Source organism: Microcebus murinus, chromosome 7, assembly GCF_040939455.1.
Source record: "Microcebus murinus isolate Inina chromosome 7, M.murinus_Inina_mat1.0, whole genome shotgun sequence".
NCBI lineage: Eukaryota > Metazoa > Chordata > Mammalia > Primates > Cheirogaleidae > Microcebus > Microcebus murinus.
Genome location: NC_134110.1, coordinates 72,369,647 through 72,396,702, shown reverse-complemented (window position 1 = coordinate 72,396,702; position 27,056 = coordinate 72,369,647). Strand labels below are relative to the sequence as shown.

The 27,056-nt window shown below is 35.2% G+C and overlaps 1 protein-coding gene across 1 annotated transcript in view; it reads right to left on the bottom strand.

Annotated features, from left to right (window-relative positions):
- Positions 1-27,056, bottom strand: part of MMP16 (matrix metallopeptidase 16) — a 281,056-nt gene that overhangs the window by 31,790 nt on the left and 222,210 nt on the right. Inside the window, exon 7 of the mRNA XM_012774254.3 lies at positions 13,200-13,338. Within this exon, the coding sequence (XP_012629708.1) occupies positions 13,200-13,338 (139 nt within the window). The remainder of the gene's footprint in view (positions 1-13,199; positions 13,339-27,056) is intronic.

The following is a 27,056-nucleotide window of genomic DNA, read 5'->3' as shown; positions in this document are numbered from 1 at the left end:
TTTCTTTAAAATTTTCCAGGCTTTTTTCCAGTGAGTACACTAGGTTCATCAATACCCATGACGCCTTGGCGCAGGCAATGGGAGAAAATGCACAGACACTTAGTTTATATGTTGTCCAAGTGTCTCAGGAGAGGATAATGCAGGGAAAAAAGAAAAGGAGTTACAGTTCTTGGAAATTCTTGTTATTTATTCAAAAAACTGTTTTCTAAAAACTACACTTTGCAAATATTTTCCCATACTGTTAGTCTAGTGTTTTCCATAAATACAAGGGAAAAATAATTAATCTTTCACTTTTAATGATAAAAAATCTTATAAAAGATCTCGATTAGATTTTTTTTTTCTGTCAGGAATAAACACCAAGTAATTTTTTAAAAATGAGCTTGTATTTCCTTTAAAAAGCAAAGTGAAACAGAAAACTTATCGGCAAACATTTGATGTAAAGTTGTATGATGGAATCCCAGCACTTATTACGCAAAAAAATTAAGAAAAACACCACCTTGCTGGCTGAGCATTTGCAGCATAGAATTAAAGGAAATAACTCAACAATAATTATGAGTGATAACATTTTATCTTCCGAGTGTTTATTAATAAAATACAATTATACAATTCCTTTTGTATCTTGAGGTAAGGTCTTCACATGACAAAACTGACATGGTTTTTGTTTCTATTTTTTAGTTTTGCGGTAAGTATGTGATATTCATATTAAACTCATTTTATTTTACATATGACAGGTGGGTTTTTAACTACCATCAGACAGTCTGGTTCTCAAGGAAAATATTGCCTCTTTGGCAGAATAAAAGCATTCGCTGGATTTCATATAAGCTTGACATATTCTGGAGCAAGTGGAAAAATCGAGTCCTTACTGACACTGTACTTGGCAGAATGCAGAGGAAAATATCAACAAGTCAGCTGAAGACAGGGAGGCTTTATAAATAGAAAGGAATAATCTTGGAGAATGTTTAGAGTCAGAGAGAACTTTATAGATCACCTATTGCAGTGATTTCCAATGATACTCACCCATCCATTTATGCATGTCTATTTATTAGGTACCTATTATAGCCAGTCACTGGACTAGGGAATGCAGATATACTGATGAAGCCAGCACAAGAGGTTCCTGTCCCCGTGGAGCTGATAGACTAGCAGAGAAGACAGACACTAAACAGATAATCCCAGAAGTGATTTTTAAACTAAATGCTATTCCTATCAAGAAACATATAGTGTCTAATGACATTTTTTAAAAAATCAAAACAATGCCTATTCTGGAGTCAAGATTTCTACTTGTTTTCCTAATGCCTTTGAACTGAGCCAGTGTTACTGATGGGAGTGCATTATAGGATTCAGATATACTGGATCAGAAAACTGGTTAATAATTCAGCCTAACACCTTCATTTATTTTACAGATCAAAGAAGTATTATGCCTAAAACCACACAACCAATTGCAAATAGATTTGTATAATATTATAGTCTAGGTCTTTTGATTCAATGCTTATCTTACTGTCTCAAATTGACTCTCAGAAAAGAACAAATCTACACTCTGGCTTTCAGAATTGCCAATGATTTCCTGCTTCCTTCCCCTTTATTAACTAATTACCCAACATTTATTAATGGAAGCATTAATCCACTGTATGCTGCTCATAATTGTTCATTGTATTGTGAACAATCAGATACCCTTTGTGTCTTACTACTAAAAAATTTTTTTAAATCAACTGTATTTTCATCTCTTCAAAACTACTTACACATTTATATTTTGTGTCTTCTATTACAGCAGTGGTCAGTAAACTAGAACCACTAGCTGCTGCTGCCTGTTTTTGTAAATAACATTTTACCAGAAAATAGCCACATATGTTTATTTATATATTGTCTATAGCTGCTTTCACCATACAATGACAGAGTTTAGTAGTTATGATAGAGACCATATGATCTGGAAAGCAGAGAGTACTTACTATGTGGTCTTTTATAGAAAAGATGAGAAAACAAATTCCTTAATGGTTGTATTTTCTTCATAACACAGAAGCCTGCACTTTGAATACTCAGAACCTATTATGCATTGGGCTGATTGATGTTAAACATTTATATATTCTTTGAGAACACTTCAAGGTATTGAAAAAAAATTATCATAAAGAATTAATATCTTCTTTGTTAGATTCTGTGGTTTAGTGGAGCATGCAACAGCTTTGAAGTCAGAACTACGGGGTGATAATTACCAGCTGTGGGATCTTGGGCAAGTCATAAATCTGCGCCTTCCTTTTCTAATTTGTACAGAAGATGCTAATTTAACTCTCATTCAGAGTTCTGGAAATAATGAGAGATCAAATACACCCACACTGTACCATGCTCATGATGCCCAATGAGTGGTACTTATTATGATGATGATTATATAACACAGTATTCCACTAATTAAATTTGCTTACCATCTACTCTAATACGTAAATAATGCCAACGATAAATGATTAAGTACACTGGTCTATGTTAGTGCTCATTATCTGGAACATGTTTTAATTTCTATATTGTTTATAGATAGGTTGCTCAGGAAATTTGAATAAATGTCCAACTCTGGAGGGTCATATGACTTTTTGTTACCAGCATTTATTTTCCAGATTCCACAATATAATCCAGGAAGCAGAGAATTTCGAATGCTTATGCAAATGTGGTAGCCATTGAGGTGTGCAGCCCAGATCTTCCTTTAAGAAGTAACTTGCCATCAGCTGAGTGCCTTTGGATCTGATGCATAGTTGGCCCAACGCTTTGCTCTTCTTCAGCAGCCTCTAGCCAAAGATTGAGCCCAGGAGAGTACTAGAGCCTGGTCATTTGTGCTCTGTGTGAGAGTTTTCTAACAGGCAGTCTTGACTCTGGAGTTTGACGTTGGGTTCACCAAGCCCCTGTCATCTGCAGCACTGTCCTAGACTCTCCGGCTAGTCTTGCATTCTCTGCTTTAATCTCTCATGCTTTGACCTCTCTCCTCAACAAACCTCTTGAATCCCTGAGATTTTGTTTTAGTGTCTACTTCCTGGGGAACTCAAAATGTCACAGCAAATAAAAGGATGTGATAAAAGTTTCTGAAGATGAGCAAAACTTTTAGACACACAAGGAATATTGATGAGAAAATATTGCAGTTTGAAACATAAATAAAAAACAGCCATAATAAAAATATACCGTAGACTTTCTGAATCCTTATAATAAGCAGAGATATATTATCAATGCAGAGCGTCAAATATTAAATAGCTGGGTCTTTGGTTTAGGTAATCATTTCAATATATAATAAAAACATTCATATTAAAATTCTCTGAATATTTATAATTCAAGAAAATAGCACTATTCACATGGTCTAAATCTATTTTCATGTGTACCAAGGCCACTGAAAGTAAATCTCTTAATCTAGCATAACTTTTTAGACATCAATTTTCCATTATATCCTATAAAGAAATAAGCAATCATTGCACTTGCCTATTTATAGTGAAATATCTCTTTTAGGTTATCTATTTATTGTAGATGTAAGCAGCAATGTATTTCTCTCTCAAGTGAACTTCATTAACACTTCCTAAACCTTTCAAGAAAAATGATTTGTAAGTAGCATAAAGAAATTGGTTTGTGAGTACTCATTTGAAATAATGATTCAAGTTATATATAAACCATTTCCAGTGCTACATATTTTAGACAGCTCCTCTCCTTTGATACACATCTTTTGTATGCCTTTCTTAGTCCCAATCTTTATTATGCTCTTCTTTTCTGCCTCATATATTTTAGTTTCCGTTCTATAAGTGATTTTTGCCTCTTGAAATGAAATTGTCAAACAGGGTAATAAGTACTACTTAAAGTTACTAAGTGATAGCAACAATAGGAATTTTGAGAGAACTCTTTGACTACTTGGTTTTGACTGTTACTGATTTTGACAACACTAGCAGCTTCACTTTAAAAATTATTTCCAATTATTGAAGTAGACTGTACCAGCTCAATTTTCAACATAACATTTTTGATATTATTATCTCATAACCATTCAGTCTTAATGTGACTAGTAATTGGAGAATGTAAACATTTGGCTTGATTATGCTTATAAAATGTTACTCTATTATATTGACTATACCTGAGTGATAGACAGCAGACTAACAGAAAGTGTGTAGTACATTCAGTTGCTGTAGAAAAATATATTACTTCCTTAAAGTGTGATACATTTTCTATTTCTGAGTCTTTCTAAATAAGACTTAATTAGTTTCTAATTCTATTGTTGTTAATAATACTAGAACTTTAACTTAGAGAGGAAGTAGCTGGGGAATGAGGCATCTGTGCTATGAGGGGACACTTTACTTGATAATCAGGATGATCAATTAAGGAACTAAAACTAGGATAGAATTTATTTTGATGTCAATTAACATGCTTTGGAATAACAAAGGGATTCAAATCTACTACCCATGGTCACCAGCATATTTAACTTATGAAATATTTGCATAAACTATTCCAATGTAAATTGATGTGCTTATTAAAGCTTATTGGAAAAAAAAACAAAAACAAACTGAATAGGTTGGGCGGGGTGGCTTACGCCTGTAATCCTAGCACAGGAGGACTATGAGACCCACCTAAGCAACATGGTGAGACCCCTGTTGCTACAAAAAAATTAGCTGGACATGGTGGCATGGGCCTGTAGTCCCAGCTACTTGGGAGGGTGAGGCAGGAGGATCCCTTGAGCCCAGGAGTTTGAGGTTGCTGTGAGCTATGATGATGCCACTGCATTCTAGCCTGGGCAATAGAGTGAGATTCTGTCTCAAAAACAAAACAAAATAAATACCAAAAAAAACAAAAAGCCCCCCTCAAAAATAACAGTTTTATTGTGGCATAATTGACATTCAACATTCAATAAACAGCACAATAAACAGCATTTAATGTGCATAATTTGCTAAGTGTTGACATATGCATATGACTATCAAAGTATTGACATAATCAAGATAATGAACAGCTCATCATCTTGAGAAGTTTCTCATGCTCCTCTGTACACCCTCCTGTCCAAGTTCACCTGTCGCCAAGCAACCACTGAGCCACTTTCTATCACTATTGATCAGTTTGCATTTTCTGGGATTTTATGTGAATGCTACAATATAATATATATTCTTGTTTTATCAGAATTCTTTCACTCAGCAAAATTATTTTAAGCTTCATCCATGTTGTAATGTGAATCAGTAGTTTATTCCTTTCTATTGTTGAGTAGTATTCCATTATATGACTATACCACAGTTTGTTTATCCACTCACCTACTAAGGGGATCTGAATTGTTTCCACTTTTGTGTTATTACAAATACAGCTGTTTTGAATATTCATGCAGAAGTCTTAGATAAGTTTTCATTTTTCTTGGGAAAATACTTGAAAATGCTTAGGAGTATAATGGCTGAACCATACAGTAGCTGTATATTTAACTTTTAAAGAAACTGCCAAACTGTTCTTTAGAAAGAGTGTACAATTTTATATTCCCATCAGAAGTGTTCCAGTTCCTTCACAATCCTGTCAACACTTGGTATAGTCAGACTTTAATTTTAGCCCTTTTAACAGGTATGGATTTATATCTCTTTGTGGTTTTACATTACATTGTCCTCATGACTAGCAATGTTAAGCGTCTTTCCATATGCTTATTTAAAATCCCTATATCATCTTTAGTGAAGTTTTTGTTCAAATCCTTTGCTCACTTTTATTGAGTTGCTTGATGGCTTTTTATTGAGTTACGAATGTTATTTATATATTATGAATACAAATACTTCATCATATATTTGGTTTGCAAATAATGTATCCTAGTTTGTGATTTGTTTTTTATTCTCTTAAAAGTGGCTTTGAAGAGTAGAAATTTTTTAATTTTGATGAAGTCCAATTTATCGATTTTTCTTTTCTGGCTTGTGATATTGGCATCACATCTGAGAAAGTTTTGCATAGCCCAAAGTCACAAACATTTGTCTCCTATTTTTTGTCTAGAAGTTTTATAGTTTTAGTGTTTATATTTAGGTTAGGACTATTTTAAGTTAATTTTAATATACAGTGAAGGGTGTGGATGGAATTTAATTTTTTGCATGTGAATAGCCAATGTTTCTGGCACCATTTGTTGAAAAGCCTTTTTGTCACTGAATTTCCTTTGTACCTTTGTCAAAAATTACTTGTCCATTTATGTTTTGAGTCTATTTATGGACTCTTCTGTCCCAATAACCTATTTTTTTTCTATCTTTATGACAATGCCACACTGTCTTGATTATTGTAGCTTTAGATAAGACTTGAAATCAAGTAGAGTTTTTAAAGTGGTTTTATCTATTCTTAGTCTTTTATATTTGCATATGAATTTAGAATCAGCTTGACTATTATTACAAAAAAGGGTGCAAGAATTTTGATTGGGATTCCACTGAATTAATAGATAAGTCTGGTGAGATATGGCCTTGTAGTAATACTGAGTCCTTTGACCCATGAATAAGGCATACTCATCCAGTTATTTAAGTCTTTTTTACTTTCATTTAGCAAAGTTTTGTACTTTACCTTGTACAAATCATACACTTTTTTTGTGGACTGATCTCTCAGTTTTTGATGTTTTTGGATGCTATTGGAAACGGTTTTTAATTTTAAAATTTCAATGGCTAATTGTTCCTTGCTAGGATGAGATAGGAGACGTTTCTCCGTACGTTTCTTATCAATGTGTCTTGTGAGTTGAGGCACTGACTGCCTTTGTTCTGGAATGCATTTCCACGATATTTATATAGCAAACAATTTTTGATTATAGACACAGTGTCTCCCTCCACAGCAAAGGAAAGGTTTGTTCACTGTCAGTATAGTAAAGAAAATGTTTCTCTCCAGGGAAAAATTTAGGCAGCCTTACTGCTCATTGTAGAAAATTTGGGTTAAGTTTGCAGTTCCTTTCCTGCAATGAAACTGGTTACATTTAAGGTGTCATCTGGCCTTCTTTGCATTGAATTTTGAGAATTGGGGTTCAGGGAATAAGTACAGTGCCTATATATGCTGGCTACGGTTTTTGTTTCTGTCCATTTCTATGACTCAGGAGTCTCGTGTCTTCTGCCAGCAACCATGAATGTGAGGCAGACTAAGTTGTTAGCTTACAAATAGGGTGAAATCTCAGGCTTTCCAAATGCTTGAAAATATATAAAAATCCAGTTAATTTTTTATAATGATCTTTCACCCTGCAACCTAGATAAACTCACTTATCTATTCTGAGAGCTTTTATTATTAGCAATCATATTGTCTATGAATACAGTTTTATTTCTTTCCTTCCAATCTGGATGCTTTTTATTTATTATCCTACATAAAATATCCATTAAAATGTTGAACAGACTTGATAAGTGTGGACATCCTTGTTGTTTTCCTGGTCTTTTGGGGGATGCAGCCAGACACGTGGATTTTACCTTGCTGGGTCAATATTTTTAGATCCCTATAAACATTTTTGAGCTTTGCTCTAGGATTGTTACTTGGAAACAGTTTGATTGTTTCTGGTCCTACTTCGAAGATTTGTTAGGCAAGACTTGAAAAGTACACATTCTAGAATAATTACTTCCCACTAGTGAGGCAAGACCCTTTTCAGTGCTCTATGCAAGAGCACCAAGAACAGGTGGCTGGGGAGAGCACCTACTGTTAGCCCTCTGTGAGTACAAGGCACTCTGCCTTTTATTGTTATTGAATAATCCTTTCTCTAGATTGGAGTAGTTTTTTTTTTATATACAAAAGCTGATCAATACTCTCTGTGATACTTACAGGGGTCCACCTGCTAATCTCTGGCCCGCACTCTGTGCAACTCTCTCTTCTGTAATACTCTGTCCCTTGTACTGCAGCCACCTTGTCTTCCCTGGACCTCAGCACTGTCTCTTCAGCTAAGGGTCTTCTAAGCTCTGCCTGGATTCCCCTACCTTGTGCCACAGTGTGGAAACTCTCTTCAGCTGAGAACCTGGGACAATTTCAGGGCTTACTTCTCTCTGTTTCCTGACTTTCAGAGTCCATTGTCCTTTGTTTCTTGATGCCCAGTGTCTTGAAAATCACTCTTTAATATATTTTGTCTACTTTTTTATTTCAGAAGGAAAGATAAATCTTATCCTTATTATTATATCTTGATGAAAGCAGAAGCCACCTTTACTATAATCTGATATACTGTACTTTAAAATACCAAAAAGCAAAACTATTATGTTAAGAATACAGAACTGGTCACATAAATACAGGACAAGTTGTTTATGTTTTCATAATTGATGCAGTGACAACTCCCACTTCATGACATTGTGTGTGTTATATGTAATTTTGCCCCAAAGTTCAAACAAGTATATAAATTATGCCAAAATATGAATTGTTCACTGTATCTAGTGGCTTTACATTCTTCTTAAAATTTATAAAAGTTCAAATAGAGATGCTATGCTTATCTTTATATTACTAAGAACATAGCTATGCTTTATAACTAAACACTCATTTATACATACAGTTGAATCCACGTCTTCAAATTCTTATGTGAAATGACAGCAAGATTACTATCAAAATTGGCAATATGATCACAGATCTCTTATGTTCTTATAACTAATGTACTATATTCTCTTTTTACTCAACAATTGCAAAGATAAAATAAGTTCCAGGTATACACTTCCATTTTATATAAGTAGTTCGAACCTCAATGGGGGGAAATAAAAGACAAGGATAGTCAAGCATATTTGTAAAGTAGAGATTAGAAGAAGAGAAAAACAAAGGATGTTCTCTAAAGAGGAAAGGGAAAGACAAAGAGAAAGAAAAGGAAAGCAAAGGGGCTAAAGAAAAGAGCCAATATAAGAAGAGTGATGTGTAAATCTACTACTAATGGTCCAATAGGGCTGGATTAGGCTGAGACCAACTTGTACAGTAGGGCTGTGATTCCTAATGAGGGGCTGAGTTTTATTTTAGTTCATTCAATAAAGCTTTGTTGAGTGTTTACTATATTCTGGGTATTCTTTAAGGTAACAAACTATAATCATGGCCTGCTTTTGTATAGCCCATAATCTAAGAATCATGTTTACATTTTCAAAGGTTTAAATCCAAAACAAAACAAAACAAAACAACACAGAGAACATATGAGCTGCAAAGCCTCGACTATTTATTATTTTGCCATTATGGAAAAAGTTTGTCAAACCCTGGTTTAAGATATTGGGGCTAAAGCAGTATGAAATTATAAAACAAAGAATACCTTGTCTTTGTGGAGCTGATATACTGGTTGGGGTGTACAGATCAACAATAAACATGTGAAATATATAAAGTTTGTCAGATGTATGCAGACGATTCAAACAGGGAAGGGAATCTGACTGCTAGCAAAGGTAGACTGCCTTATAGCTCACAGAGCTAAATGGGGTGACAGCTTGGGATGAGGAATGATGTGCTTATCTTGACTTTTTGACATGAAAAAGGCGATAAAGAGATGGTGTCAAGCAGAGACAATGATTCTGATGGTGACTGTTGTGTGAGGGTAGGGAAGAAGGTGGTTTCTCAGCAGAAGGCCAGGGTGCTGGGGCTCTTACTTCTCTCCTGCCAGAGGTGAGGTAGAGACTGGGGAAGAAGGTGGACTTATTGTGAACACCCAGAGCTCTGGCTGTCTCTGGGAAAGCAATGATTTCTCAAGCAGGAGAGCTGCATGTCCTGGCGGGGCTTTGAGGGGGTTTACCTGAAGATGGTGGTGAGAGTAAACCCGAGGAAGAAGCCCCCAGAGCAGGGCCCTTGGAGTGACAACAATTTCTAAGAGTAGATATTTCCTGCAGCTGACATTGTATCAGAGGGGATCACTGACAAGCACAACATTCTAGAACTTAAGCCTGGGACAAGAGACAAAGTTATAGCTGTTGGAAGCACCACAGCATAAGAAAGACCACACTGAGTCAAATCAGCATTCGATGAGACAGAATCTCTCTTCAATAAATGGTGCTGGGAAAACTGGATAGCCACCTGTAGAAGGCTAAAACAGGACCCACACCTTTCACCTCTCACAAAAACCAACTCACGCTGGATAACAGACTTAAACCTAAGATATGAAACTATTAGAACTCTAGAGGAAAAAGTTGGAAACACTCTCCTAGACATCGGCCTGGGCAAAGAGTTTATGAAGAAGTCCCCAAACGCAATCACAGCAGCAACAAAAATAAATAAATGGGACATGATCAAACTACAAAGCTTCTGCACAGCCAAAGAAATAGTCATGAAAGTAAACAGACAACCTACAGAATGGGAGAAAATTTTTGCATCCTATGCATCCGATAAGGGACTGATAACTAGAATATACTTAGAACTCACGAAAATTAGGAAGAAAAAATCAAATAACCCCATTAAAAAGTGGGCAAAAGACTTGAACAGAAATTTTTCTAAAGAAGACAGAAGAATGGCCAACAAACATATGAAGAAATGCTCAACATCTCTAATCATCAGGGAAATGCAAATCAAAACCACAATGAGATATCACTTAACCCCAGTGAGAATGGCCTTTATCCAAAAATCTCCAAACAATAAATGCTGGCGTGGTTGCGGAGAGAGAAGAACACTCCTACACTGCTGGTGGGACTGCAAACTAGTTCAACCTCTGTGGAAAGCAATATGGAGATACCTTAAAGCGATACAAGTGAATCTACCATTTGATCCAGCAATCCCATTGCTGGGCATCTACCCAAATGATCCAGTGACACTCTACAAAAAAGACACCTGCACTCGAATGTTTATAGCAGCACAATTCATAATTGCAAGGCTGTGGAAACAGCCCAAGTGCCCATCAATCCAAGAATGGATTAATAAAATGTGGTATATGTATACCATGGAGTACTATTCAGCTCTAAGAAACAATGGTGATATAGCACATCTTATATTTTCCTGGTTAGAGCTGGAACCCATACTACTAAGTGAAGTATCCCAAGAATGGAAAAACAAGCACCAGATATATTCTCCAGCAAACTGGTATTAACTGAGTAGCACCTAAGTGGACACATAGGTGCTACAGTAATAGGGTATTGGGCAGGTGGGAGGGGGGAGGGGGGCGGGTATATACATACATAATGAGTGAGATGTGCACCATCTGGGGGATGGTCATGATGGAGACTCAGACTTTTGGGGGGAGGGGGGGAAATGGGCATTTATTGAAACCTTAAAATCTGTACCCCCATAATATGCCAAAATAAAAAAAAAATTAAAAAAAAAATAAAGTAACCAATTCATTTATTCACCTCAGGAAACTAACGTTTTATTAGTTCAAGTATTATGACTCTTGTAATGACATTCTTGGGAATATCTTCAATACTAATAAATGCTTTACTATTACTTTTCTCACATAAAAAAAATGTTTCTTGAGCACACACTATGCATCTAGCACTATTTTAGAAACTGAAAATACAGGGATGTGCAAGAAAATTTTAGAAGGATCCGTCTCTCATGAAATTTACATTCAAATGCTGTAGGTAATTTCAAATTCTTACAAGAGCTGTGTGCCAGCTGGAAGGTACCACTTAAATAGCGTGGGCAGGGAGGGCCCTCGGAGGCCATGCCTTTTATGCCAGGGGATGAAAGATGAAAAGGAGCTAGCCATTCCACAAGTGAGGGAGGATAGGCAAAGTGAATAAAAGTGAGAAGGCCCCGAGGCAGTAAAGAGCTGTCAGAACACTGATTTATGACTGTGGCAGTTTCTCCTCAGGCAGTTTTGTCATAGAGCAGGATTGATCCTGGGATGTGACAGGGTCTCCTGGGACAACCCTCAAGCTAAAGACTACAGAGGGGCTTATCCTTCCCTTCCCGCTGTTGCTGCTACTCACGGGAGGAAAGAAGAGTGGAGGAGAGGGGAATTTGCCTCCAGCTACCCTGCCCTGAAGATTCACAGCCTTTCGGTAGTACCCTTGCTTTGTCTACAGGGTGCACTGCACGCCCACACCATTTGTACGATTACAGGTAGAAGGAGGGCTACAATACTAATCATACTGGTAGTGGCAATAGCTGGCATTTATCGAGGGCTTATACATGCCAAGCACTTTGTGTGTAGTAATTAACTTAGTTCTCAAAATAATCCTGACATGGGGCATAACCCAAACCCCATTTTTCAGGTGGGGAAATTGAGACAAAGAGAATTGAGTAACTTGCCCAGTTCATTCAGCTAGTAGGTGTTCAAAATGGGCAATATGATCACAGAACCTTCATGTTCTTATAACTAATGTACTATATTGTCTTTTTATTCAACTATCATAAAGATAAAATAAGTTCCAGGTATACACTTTCTTTTACGTAAGTAGTTTGAACCTCATTTAAAGTATTGTAAGTGTTTCCCAAATCTCATCATTACCTTTATCATTGTTATAAATTCTTCTAGTTTGATCTTGAGAATAATTGCTTTCTTCTGGGTTAAGATGCCTTCTTTCCACCCCTCAACCTGTTCCCATTTATTTCTAGTCCTCTAAACTCCTGAGTAGTCCATTCTAACGTATTCTTTGTACATTCTAGGTCTCCTCCTCTTCAGCTCAAATATATTCTCTTCGCTATTCCCTCAGTTCTCCAACTCAACCTATTTTCTCTGTGTTCCCCCCACAGATTTAAGATTTGTTGTTTTGAATACTAGCAAGTTTTGAGAATGAAATAATGGGTACATTGACTAAGTTTACTTTACCAAGTAATCTCATTTTGGCATATCAGGCTGTATTAGTAGTACTTGTATGATTAAAATTTTTCACTCAGACAAATAAGGAACAATAAATCTCATGATACTGATACTGGGTGCATTTTTCTACTCATACGTTTTGCTTGCCTTTATGAATGATTTCTTAGTTTACTGGAAATGATTTCCATAAGCTAAGTCAAGTTTCAGAGATTGTATATGAAAATAAGAAGTACGAGAGATTTCATTACATAAAAATAGCAAGCAACTCCAAACACTCTCAAACAAACAAGCAAACAAACCAAATCTTAGTCAATGGAAAACCAGCTATTTATTCCTTTTATTTTTGGGTGATTTCAAGCCAAATCTAAAAGTTCTAAGAGAAAATAATGTCCTTTAAATTTTACATGCAAATATTGTATGAGAAAGCAAAAATAATAAAAATTATCTTTATTTTATATCATTTATATTTCTATTCAACATATAATTTACATAAAATGCATTAGCTACCTAATCTCACTTAATATTTTCCTATTCACCTCTGTGTGTGCTACAAGGCCCTGGACTAAATGACCGAAATACAACATAGCCAGACAATGGAAAACATGCTTACCTTTAAAGAAGACAAAATTCCCATCACTGTTTTCATAAACTGCGTCGATACTAGGAGGCAAGCCCCGCCAGAAGTAAGTAATTTGCATGGGGTATCCATCCATCACCCTGTTGTTTCTCACTCGCCAAAACCACTGGTCCTGTAAAGCAAGCAAAAGCTTCGCTCACCAAACATGTAGGCCTTTGCAGCATTTCACCACGGTGTGAGGGCTGGATGCTATTAAAGCCAAGCTCCTCTTGTTATCATTGTCTTACATCAAACCAGTCAGAGAAAGAGCTAACTAATGCTACTACAATGATTACAAAAGTTTTTGCAGTTCCCCAATCTCTAAGCCACAGAGTGTGATTAAAAACATAAGGTCAACATACTTAATCTTGTCATTTTATGTTATCTCCATGGCTTTCTAGACAGAGGTAGCACAGACAAGCCCTGCTCCATTTGTGCATGTAAGTCAGCTTCCTGAATATGAGAGTGCTATGGCCACGCATGCGTCCTAGCACTTGTAGACATGGGCAAGACGTCCACACCTATAATGCTGAGGATGAAATAAGGAGGCCATGCCCCCAGTATGCCCACATTACACTTACTGTCCCATGTAATTATTAGTAGAACACTCTGTCACCATCAAATGTATCTTGGTTTGGTTTTGATAAAGTATACAGTCATCCTAAATGAACAAACTTATCGTGAAAATAAAATCACCACAGTGGATTCCAGGCTGGCTTAATTGCCTTTCTTATCTGTTCTTGTAACACCTTGTACTTTACATAATCAAAGCACAGGTCACTTTACATTAAAAGTGTCTATTTATTCTTATCTCTAGTGAATAGCACATGGCTTGGCCCATAGTAGGTGTTTCTAAACTTGCTGAATTAATAATTAGCCTCCACACAATATGTTGTACCATAAATACTTACTAATGGCAAAAATACAAAAATGAAAACAAAAAAATATCAAAAAAGGCACATCTGATGACATTAAGTCATTTTCTATTGAAAATTTCATAATAAATTATACTATTCAAAGTGCTTTAATATTAAAAAAGCTAGGTATATTTTAAAAATTGGTTTCTAATGCAATTTAAAATTTTATTTTAAATTTCCATACATGTAAACAGTATTTCACTTGGAAGTTCAATATTTCTACTATTTAGACAAGTATGTGCCACAAATATGTCACTTTTAATTCTTTTCTGCCTTCTTTCTAGCTCTCTTCCCCTAAATCTGATATTAATAACGAGGCTTCCCCATGCTTTCTCATGCTTTTGGCTGAGAATAAGTTAGGCTGACTAGATTTCCTAAGATTTATCAGTTATTCATATACTCATACACATACGCACACACACAATATCTACTGAGGATTCTTAGATATGGTAAAAATGAACATTTTCCAAAACTATAATAAATTAAGCCAAATATTAAAGTTTTCTTAGGAGCTTTTGAATAGTTGCTATTTGTTCTAGTTATCATGAATTCTCTTCTCTACCAATTTCTGTTGTTTATAAATAAAAGGAGTAGTTTAATTAATGGCTCTGAGTTCACATCCTATTCTTGCTCTGTCCCCTGGCAACTGTGTCACCTTAGTCAAAATACTAGTCACTGAGTTATTACAAACTATTATCTAATTCATAGCATGATTACTGTATTAAATATAAAGAACTTTCTTACAACCTGGCACATATTAGCACCCAAACTTTTGGCTGTTATTTTTGTTAAAATTGTTAAATTTTTGTTAAAATTAGTTAAAATTATATCAACTAGTTGCTATCATTTTTTTCCTGTTTATACTTCTGGTTTACAATTCTGTCTCTTGTTCATCGCTTCCTCTTCAGATTTCGTGTATATTATGACTCTAGCCATGCATCTCTTTCCCACCAAGATCTTCTTATGTTATTAACCCTTTTTGATAGTTTTCATGGTCTCAGGTAGCCTGAATTAATAAATGTTTTGATCTGTATGCAGCAGATAAATTAAACTGATTTTAAAATACAAAGTTATTTCATGTAAGGATTGATCTAGGAAAATATATATGGGCATGAAGATCAGAGGTTTACTACTAATAGCATATAAGCAGGTGAGACTCTCATCATTCAAAAAACCCCAGCATTTTTGTCTGGCTATAATAGGGGCTTCTAACTGGGTGTTAAAACCATGACAAATCTCTAAATAAAATGTTCTTAAAATATTGCAATGTATACACAAAAATCATAACTAAAAATCGCTAAACACCTACTGGATTCTGAGAAAGAAATAAGTGACCATGATTACATATGGAACAATGAAACAGAAAGCTCTGTAAAATGAAGAATAGGAAAAAATCAGGTGAAAAATCCTGGACTATATTCCAATTTTTCTAAGAGAAGCACTTTGCAACTTTGCATTGCTATAACCTCACCACATATTGAGAGAGGGCCAATGGGTCTTTGAGACAGATACATGCTGCAGTCTGGAGATAGAAGTACAACTTCAACTTGCCACTAGTAAGGGAAGAAATGAAAGTTCTGCCTCAAGATAAGCACAGTCAATTTGCAAAAATTTAGAAGGTAATGTGAAATCACGGACAAATTGGACTATTTCTTGTTGACAGCAGCCTTGGCAGAGAGTCATGGAAATTATAGATATTCAGGTTGTGCTTCTGTTGAATTTATCCACAATTTCTCAGTTTAACAGAAAGCAATGGTACAAATAACTTAGAAAGCATTCTATCACGGAGGATGTAAACTCATAACGCAGTCCCCATAGATTGCAATTTCAGAAATGGGCCTTGTGAACAATTCATAGAGAAAGGACATTCAAAATGATGTTTAAGTCTCTGCAGATTTTCCTTGTAAGTGAGACAGACCTTCTCTGATCACCCTGTCTAAAATTGAAGCCCCTTACTCCACCTATATGGTCTGCTAGCTCTCATAGCCTCTCTTTCCTGCTATATTTTTTCATTGCATTTACCATTGTTTTATATAATACTTGTTTTACTGATTTATTGTTCATTCTTTCTCCACTAGAATATAATAAGCTCCACGATGGCAAGAATGTCTGTCTTTTTTTCACATATGGTTCCCTTTTTTCCATAAGAGTGTCTTGTACATAGTAAGCACTCAACAAATATTTCTTTAAAGAAAACAAAATTTAAGGATGAAAGAGCAAAGTAAAAGTAAGTGATCCTTTTAGAAGCCAAAGCTTTAAAATTAAATCTCAGGGTTCTTTTTTTTTTATTTTTTTCTTTGTGGTCAAGATGTTTTCCTACATAAAACAATATAAAAGCTATGCAGGGGTTGCAAGAATATAAAAATTCTGTTTGAATAGGCAGATGATTAGCACATATTCTGTTCTCTAGAAGAGCGTGATATTTAAAGGTCTTTAAACCACAGAGGAAAAACACATTTTTTTTTACCTTTCTAAACAATGTAGGTTTTGTTTTGGCTTTAGATATGAAGAAAAAGAAAGATGAATAACCTATACAGAGCTCTAAATATGCTGTTTGAATAATGCCTTTAGGCTCTCTTTTTTCTACAGCCCTTATAAAAGTGGCTGAAAGGAAAAAGACTATACTAATAATATTCATAACTAGCATATCTACAAAGTCAACTTATGAAAAAAAAATAGTCCTTAAGAATTACCAAATTGGAATTCCTACTTAAATACCAATATTTCACTTAAGATAGATGCATCTTACATATAGATTTATCTTTCCATGTAGCATGGAACCCAAATGGAACATTTTGCTCCACAAAGATAAGTTCACATGATATATACCATGAAGCAGTAACATACAGGAGAAATTCGGTTTGTTTTTCTTCTATTTTCTTTAAAGTTCTGGCTTACACCAGACATACTGTTTGCTGAGAAATACACAGGGAAGGTCTGCTGTCTGGAATATGACATGACATTATTGATCTACTACCAGTAGAAGTTGCTAATTTCAGGACTCTTAAAAAACTAATTAGTAGACTTTTGCTGCTTTTCTGAAATACAGATTCATTTGTTTACCAACAGTTTGATGTAAATCTACAAATGTCTCCCATGCTCAAAATGAACATTTCTAGAAGTCACCAGTTGTTCTTCCAGCCCTCCCCGACCAGTTACCTTGACCTTCCTCTATCTTCCCCATTTCCGAAATAGCACCTCAAATCTCTTTATTTCTTGCCATCACCACTGTCACATTCTTAGTCCAAGCAGTCACTGATATGACTGCAATGCGAATCCAAAGCCTCTGATTTTCCTCCTACTGCATCCAGCATCAAAGTAAAACCTGGGCCCCCATCTCTGAGCAGTCTCTCTGGTGCTCACGGGGTTCTAGTTACAGAGGCTTCCTTCCTTTCAGCTGCTGGACAGAGCAAAGGGCTCTTCTTCTTCAAGACACCTCACAGGCAGGTGGTTTGCTCTACTGTAGTCCCCTCTAATCTGCGGTTTTGCTACCACAGTTTCAATTACTTGCGGTCAGCCACGATCCAAAAACAGGTGAGTACAATATAATAAGATATTTTAAGAGTGAGAGCGTGTGCAATAGAGAGAGAGAGAGTGAGAGAGAGAGGGAGAGACAGACCACATTCATAAGACTTTTATTACAGCATATTGTCATAATTGTTCTATTTTATTACTGCTCATCTTTTAGGGTGCCTAATTTATAAATTAAACTTTATCTTATGTATATATATATATATATATGAAGAAACATAGTATATACAGGGTTCAGTAATATCAGCAGTTTAAGGCATCCACTGGGCGTTTGGGAAGGTATCTCCCACAGATGGGAGGACTATCATGCTTTGAATATTCTTCTCCTTTCCCACAATCTGAACCACAGATCATCCATTAGTTCTCAGCTGAAACATTATTGCCATAAAAAGGTCTCACCTGCTCTATGACTAAAATTAGGCAACGCTGTGCTATGGTCTAAATGTTTGTGTCTTCCCCAAATTCATATGTTGAAATCGTAACCCCCAAAGTGATGGTATTAGTAGGGCTTTTGGGACGTGATTAGATCGTGAAGGCTGAGCCCACATAAATAGCATTAGTGTTCTTATAAAAGAGGTCCCAGAGAGCTGCCTGGCTCCTTCCATTGTGTGAAGACACAGCTAGAAAGTGCCGTCTATGAGGAAGTGGGCCCTCACCAGACATGGAATCAGTCAATGCCTTGACTTAAACTTTCCAAGTAGTTTGTGAACCATCTGGTTTAGGGTATTTTGCTACACCCTCCCGGATGAACTAAGACATCCTGTTATAATATTTTATATTAGTCTGCACTTTGACATCATAGCACATACACAATCTGTTACCGTATTATTGTATTTGTGACTTAAACTGTTTAATATGAGTATCAAACCTATTTATTAAGGTGGCGTTCTAATCAAGGGAACTGTGTGGAAAAAACTTAAAAAAGCAATTTATGTCTATAAATACAGATTTGCTCACAAGCAATTATGTACCCTTTTTAAGGGCTTCTGATGTGGTATGGAAAGTGTCTGGGGAATTTAGTATTGAAAATGAAACTGGTTCCTAAGAAGAAAAAATCAGATATGTAACAAAACTGAAAGAAAGACAAAAATCATAGCAGCTATACACATAATAAGGGGGAAAGGTAATTTGTATGAATGCTTAAAAGGCAGAGAACGAAATGGTGGTTTTACACTCTAGAGTAAGCCTTCATCTGTTAACCTCTTTGTATGCAGAATGAGATGTCTGAGGCACCCAGGTGGATGTGCTCCACCCAGGGTCCACTGCTGGTTGCCAGACTCATCAGGGGGTCTCACAGGTGACCAGAGTTTGGGAGCAGTCCTTCATGGGTGACTACCTATATCTAGCAGAAAGTAGGAGCCAGCAATGAGTTTTAGCCTAAGACAGATGTCTAAATGTTCACCCATTGCAATTTTGAAGAGATTATGAGAATAAGCAAGAAACTTCCAGGGAATTAGTGAAAAGAAAAGTGTACTTTGGCGCAACTGCTACTGAATAGCTATCACTTTCACCATTGAACTGACTCATTGCTTCACTTGTAATTCAGAAGCATGGAGAAAAAACAAATGATCAGAATTGCTTATGTATTATTTGAACAGTTTTTAATAATGCCATAAATCTCCCAATCACATTCATAATTACTGCACCTATTGGAATGAAAATGGATGATGATGGTTAGTATCAAATGATTAGGTTAAATTTATTCATTTATAGGATATTTTATATAACTACTTCAATTCACCACCCAGTATTTCTAACAGTTAAATATATTCAATAGAAATAGAATATTTAAACATATTATAGTAAAAAAAAGTTAGCTTTTCTGAATAGCTCAAATTTAAAAATGTATTAGCAGATTCTGTTGAAAAGGTAGTAAAGATATTTGTTCCTCAGAATGAGGAAGTAAAAATAACCAACATAGGAAGTTTAAACTGTTTTGGATTTATAAGCAAGGCTACACCACCCCTTTTTCCTATAAATTAACCAGATTACATAAAAACATGGTTTGTGACCAATGAATAAAAACATTTTTTTCCAAGAACAAATAAGGCCATTGGCAAATAAAGAGCTATGACAAGGACAAAATACTTGTATCCAAGATCACAAAGGGTCAATTACTCTAATATATAAAGAACTCTTAAAAATCCAGACAAAGCCCAAACCTTTACAAAATCTGTAAAAGGCACAAATAGACACTTAAGAGGAAAAAAAAGTTTGTGGATGTAGGGAAAAATGTAATGTACAACCTCACTCATAATAAGTGAAATGCAAACTGAATCTACTCTGAGATATCATCTCTTTCTTATCAGATTGCTTTGATCTTGTGGCTTATAGAAATAAGTACCCTCATATATTCCTGCTAGGAGTGCAAAATGGCATGATGCCTGCGGAGATCGATATGGTAACCTCTAATAGCATTATATATATATTTAATTTAACTCAATAATTTAACCTAATAATTGGGTCATTTAAGTCAATATTTCCTTCTCTAGCAATCTACCCCAAAGTAAGAGACATCCTCTCAAATAAAAAAAAAAATACAATACAATACAAAATCATATAATTCAATACAATAAAAATAAATTTTTACAAAGTTTTTCATTGTGGTGTCATTTGTGATTACAGAAGTCTTCTATCTTCTGTGTAAAACAGTATCTGAAAAATCTATATCTATATTAATATAGCAGTGTAGATTTAGATATAAATATAGATAAAGTATAGATATTGCTTATGTTTTCCCAAAGAATTACTAAACAGATAACCCAGAAACTAACAAAAATGTTTACTTACTAATAAATGTGGGTAAAGCATGCTAATAAAAACGTGTGGAAATGTAGGCGTGACTTCTCAGAGTATAGTTTCATATATATATATGTTTTGAACCATGTGCATATATTATATATTTAAAAAATTAAATTCAAAGAAAAAAAAGCGTATGCTAAAAATAAATTCCTGAATTAATCTGTATAACAAATTTGAAACATAACCACACAGAGAAAATAATTATTTCAAATGACTTTGGAACCCAGAACTCTTGATTGTATATAAGTAGGAAAAAGACTACACAAAAAAGAACTGCAAATAAATATTAGTCTTCACTCATTTATTTATTGTAGAAGTATTACTGGTGTTATAAACTCAAAAATATTATAAAAGTAAATATGTTAATGTTATTAGAACAAAGATTTTCAGAGTAAAAGAGAACCGATACAAGTAAGTTCTTGTTATATTTGGATTAGAAATGTCAAATAATTCATGATTTAAACCAATATGCACAAACACACTTCCTAATTTCGTTCGCTCAAAGGACACAGAAGCCATAATACTCCAGTAATAAGTATCACCTGTAGCATCCAGGTATTAGTTTATAAATATCACTCCATCTATTCCCATTAAAAGAACCAGGGCTTTTGGAGAATAGTTGATTCTAGGCTCAACACAGGCAAATTTCAAGGCAAGCCTGGGACAACCGTGACAAAGCACGAGATTACTCAAGACTAATGGAAGCATACCCAAACATCGGAGAAGCTAAAATGAAGGGCTTCCTATAGGAAATTTGGGATAAATTATAAATCAAAAAGAATAATGACTGCAGTTGGTTATAACATACTAAATATAAATTTAAGAGCTCAGAGAGGTAAGCAAGAGAGAGAGAAACATTACTTATTATCACTACTGGAATTGGCTATTGCAACAACTCTTTTCATTGAAAATTGGTAATAAAGAGAAGGAATTAACCATAAAAAAGATTTAGGCATTTGTGTTGCTTTTTTAGGAGACAAAAATGTAGTTCATCTCCAGTTCTTGAGAGTTAGCTTTTAAAAGAATGCCTAATATAGGAGAGAAAACAGAAAAATCATTTTGCAACTCCCAATGAAATAACTGGTTTAAGCAAGAACCATCACTGGATGTTAAATACATTCCATCTATTATTGGGAAATAAAATATTTGCTTATTACTAAAAAATTCCACAAAGTACCTGCTATTTGAAAAACAAAACAAAACTTTCTATATTTAGGTAACTGTAGAGTCACATGCAGTTGTAAGAAATGACACAAAGAAATTCCTATATTCTTCCCCAAGTTTCTCTCCATGGTAACTCTTGCATAACTATAGTACAGTATGAAAACCAGGAAATCGAGATTGATACAATCCACAAACCTCGTTTAAATTTCATTAATTTTTACATATACTTATATGTATTTATGCTAATTTTAATATTAAAAATATACTTTTATAATGCAGAGCTATATCAGTTGCCACCACCCTAACCAAGTGATCAAGCTTTGGATCAGTGACAATGGACAACTTGATATTATATACTCCTAATGTGATGCAACATAGAATCATAGCTAGCCATGTGAAGATCACAGAATCATCTATGATGTATACACATGTAGAAGTCAAACTTGTAAGCTAGAATCTAATTGAGCCTTTAGACTTAACTTCTTCAAGTTTATATCAAAAGAGAACTAATGTAAGACAAGCAATCCAACACATCTAAAATGTGGGCCAGTTTACAAGACAACTGGCCTGGTCTCAGCAAGGAGAAGAAAGGGGGGGGATAAATTGGGGGAAAAGCTGTAAAGAATAGTCAGTTAAAAGATCTAAAGTCACATTAACAGCCAAATGCAATGCATGGATAATCACTGGATCCTGGATTTAGAGATGGAGTTTCATAACCACAACTTTCAAATGTTTCATCAAACACTTGCACATGAGCATTGTATTTGCACACGCACATACATATAAATATAAGCAAAACACAAATAATTGTTGAATCTAGATGTTAGGTGTGGATGTGTTTATTCTTGTAAGTTTTCTGGACTTTTTGAAAACTGTCATAATAAAAAGTTAAAAAAATAAACTTATTAAACATCTAGAAAATACATAAGTAATTACCTTATAATAAAATATTATTATGTAATCTTTGTAAGTTATTTGTGATGGCTAAAAACTATTAGCTGGTGAATAGAAGTTTATTATTCCAATTACTAGCCATTTAAATTTGCTACTATAAATAATACTGCAGCTAACATCTCTGTGCATTAAAAAAGAAACAAAAATATGTTTTCTGGCATGTAATTAAGAGTAATATATACTTCATTTGACTGTCCCATATGTGGGCTGGAAACATAAAAGCAGATATTGTGATACTATGCAAGTATATTATAAATTCATTAATTTATTTCACACTAAATTTTGCTTTCAGATTTACTGTTTTTAGAGAGTTGTAAAAGGTATTATAACGTTTACAGATAGAGAAGAAGGACATTTACATTTAATTAAGTACATTACTTTTTCAACATTGGGAAAGAAAAAATAAAATTATAACTTTTAGAAGGAAAAAAAAACTATGTAAGGGAGGCTTAATAGATGTGTCTGGCAGAGATAATGCCATTCTGGGAATCTTTCATTATCTTATCACAAGAGCTGACACAAGCTGGTTTTTGGTATATAAATGTTAGGGGGAAACCTGTTCAAAGCAACCATGAGAATATACTTTTTCACTAAGACAGTCATGAATGTCTGCAACGATTTTACAGGCAGGATTTTCAGGGCTCATCAATCCAAGATTGACCAGATGTAATTCTGAGAGAAATGATGCAGCAGCACATCTCAATAGGTCAAATCATTTTAACTACTGTCTGCATTTTCGAAAAAATGTGCAAAATATAGACTCGTTATAGATAGGAGAGGAAGGAAGTAACATATTAACAAGTGATTCTTCCAAATCAGTTCTAAATTCACAATTCTGAAATTTAATGTCATTAACTATTTTCAAGGAAGAATCTGTCACAATGACAGTGTGGATTTAGAATTGCAAACTATCCTAACACGTAAAATGTATATTCGTGTTTCAAAGAAAAGGTGAGTTGACATTTTCAGAATATTTTGTTTACTAGTGACAAATTTATGTGACAACTTTTGTAGCCTCCAAATGTTCAAAAAAATATTTTGTTTTTAGATTAATTTGTATGAGAAAACGTGGACAGCAAAGGGTTAAATGATGTGCTACATTTATCGATCATTTTTATTAAATAGTATGTATTAAATCCTAATACAGAGAATACTAATTTTTCAAACTTAAAAATTCATAATCACTCATGAATAATGTAACATATAACAAATACTCATTTTTTTGTCCAATTTTTTTACATAAATAATCATGAATGGTAAAGAAGTGTTTCTACACCAAAAGTGTGGTTTATTCAGCCCTAATATACAAAGACCCGAGGAGTAAGGAAAAGATGGATGTGTATCGACAATGTTGTCTTTTTAGGTTCTTATGTCTTTTTTCCTGTTTCTCCTTGAATCTACTCTTGTTCGGAAACAACATAGTGATAGCTGCAATGTAGAAAAGAACAATTTATTAAAAGTCCATACTGATACACTGCAATTAGGACAAGAGTCACAGACTCCAGATGAGAATGCATTGCTCATTAAGACTGTATGATGTTTTGCTTTTTGTTTCCCTTCGTTGAGAGCAGAAAGAAGATCATGAATGCTGGCAGGGTGATCTAAATTTCAATTCACTCTCATACTGTATTTTTATAAGTGTTGCAAACATGTAACGGGTTGCATTCCTTTCACTGCACTAAGCGTTCTGGATGCAAAAATATGAACTCATATTTAAGAGTGTACATTCAGGCTAGAGAGGAGGAGAGAGGCAAACAACTCACTTCAAATGCTGTGTAAAATTATTGCTGCCTCTATAAAATGGGAACTACCCTACAGTGAATACAATGAACAGGAAAACAGCTGCATCATTAGCACACCTATCAAGAATTACCATCCCTTTATTTTTTAACTGGAGAAAGATGTCTCATACACAATAAAATCTATGTTCTTGCTGAATAAAGCACAGGGCTATTTTACCCAAGGTACTTAGGGCAGTGCATTCAACTTGGTTTTTAACTACTCAGTCTAAAGTTGTCTTTTCAATCTTTTTCTATCCAAGCATCATCATGCTTTATTTCCCTCATAATATCTATTGTCCTCTGAATTTACCTTGTTTATTTGTTCACCTGTTTCTCCTCAGAGCATACACCTCATCAATCTTATTAAAACACAACCCCTTAGCCTTGGAACAGCACTATTTGAGGAATGAATGTTCAAAGATGGGAAGAGAAAAATGGAGATAGCGAGAGACAGACCAGCAAATCTATTGTTTGGCCTGGAATTTATGGAAACTGACTAGGCAATATTTCATTTGAGCATCCTCACTGAAGTTCCTCCTAGGCCCTCTTTCCTGCTTCTCTCATCCCAAGTCTACCAGCCTACTTAGACCACTGGATGGAAATTATCCATTTGCCTGTGTGACTTGACACGTTATACTCTTTCCTATGATCATCATTATCATTCTTTGCTTTCTTGGTTTTTTACCTTCTTTTCTTATTTTTCAAAGACCCAATCGGCCTCCACCTATGACAGGAATACTTACTTGCAACTCTACCTCTTGTTCCCCAAAGACTCTTTATCCCTTAGCTGACCTGGCCACTTGTTCCAAAGCATCTGGTAGCTCGAGTAATACTGGCCAATGTGCCATGACACTGGCATGCTGGGGAGGGTGGGAAAGGGAGAAGTGTCATGATATGACATAGGAAGAATCAAAGGGTTGAGCTAGAGCTAGGGAGTATATTTTCAGCTTGGTCTTCAATCAGACACATTCTTTATCCAAAGACTTCACCATACTGCACAAGAAGAAATTCACGGGGCTGAAAGAAGAGTAGGTGGCCAGCAATAAGAATAATATATTGAACAGAAATAAAGAGCTATTAATAGACTCCACTTAAAAGTCTCTGAGTAAGTTCAGAAGACCAAAGGGGAGGGAGGCAGGCAGAGGGGTGCCCAGGAGAGATTGGGCCATAGGGAAAGACTTTTTTTTTCCTTTCAAAGGTACATAAAGTTGTCAACAACTTAAGTATTCTTGTGGAATCAGGGATTTGCTCCTAAGAGATGGGGCAGAGAATTCCCAAGAAATTACAAAGCAAAAAACCCTGAAAGATCCCTAAGTGACTTTGTTTCAGAGTTCAGGAGCAGTTGTTGCCATAACAGGAGAGACTGCTCCTCATTACCATTACTTAATTGCTTTATGCTAATATGCTCTTGAAAACATTCCTTCTGTTGCCACTGTTGGACTGTGGTTTATTTACTTAAATACAGAGTTCAAGAGGTAACTGCCCTTTTTTACACTCAAAGTCCTCAACAAACAACTTGGTGTACAGTAAGATGGTGATGAAGTTCTAACTCAGTCCTAAGGGAAGTCAGATGATCGCAATCATTAGATAATGGAAAGCACCCTGCTACTGGTTCATTTCTATCAGGTGAAACAAAAAAGTCTTTATCCACTCTCTTCTCACTGTTCAAGAAAAAAAAAATAGAGAAACTACTGAAAAATAAAAATAAATCATTAAGTTTCTTAATCGTTCAGCCAAATGATGAAGCCTTGAGCAATTACATTGATGTGATCAAATAATTTTTGAAAATTATTCTGAGCAACTAGGAATCTAAAGACAGAAGACAAATTAAATAAATTTGGTGCATAACATTTGAAGCTGAGCACAGTACCAGAGTCATTTCAGCATAAAATAGATGTTATATGTCTCTTTCACTTGGGTGGAAGAGTCATAAAGTAAGAGAAATTTCAGAAGTCTCTAAAGGTAAGGAAGGATCATGCTATCGGAGCTTTCACAGGAAGACTTTAAGGAAGTTGTAGAAAAGGCACTTAACACACATCACACAGAAAGAAAACATATTCTATGCCTCATCAGGCTAAGAGTGATGGTGAGCAGGAGAGGACAGTCTTAAATAAGATTTGATGACTTGGAGGAGTTCAAGCAGCATGTGGTGGGGATGCATGTTCTAAGAGGGTGGAGTGGTAACTAACGAGAAAGAGTGGCAACCCTAGAAGCAACTGCACACATTGTGACAGGAAATGGAAAGGCAGCAGCTTGATGGGCTACCCAATAATATGATCAACAAAGCAGAATGTATCTAAGAAAATGGGAAATGAAGGATGAAAAGGAGGAAATGAAGTAAAAATACATGTCGGATTAGAAGGGTTTGACAGGCCGGGTAGCATTGTGCTATGTCTAAGGGGTTATGTTCACTTGAGTTAATACAGAAAGCACTAAGGATTTCAGGAGGGAAGTTCTCTACTGCAGTGACTGGAGAAAAGAAAGCACTTGAGTCCGGGAAAGTAGCAAGTGCTAAATAATCAAACTCACACATCCCAGAGTGAGCATACCAAGTAGAACAAAGCAATTTTGCAGATAATAAAAAATCAGTCAAATTAGGCTCCAGGTGTTAGAAAAGGTGGGGTTTGTGCAACACAGTTATATGGATAGGAAGATTCCTCCTTGGTCAATTACATTTATTTCAGATGCTAAACTGTACTCAT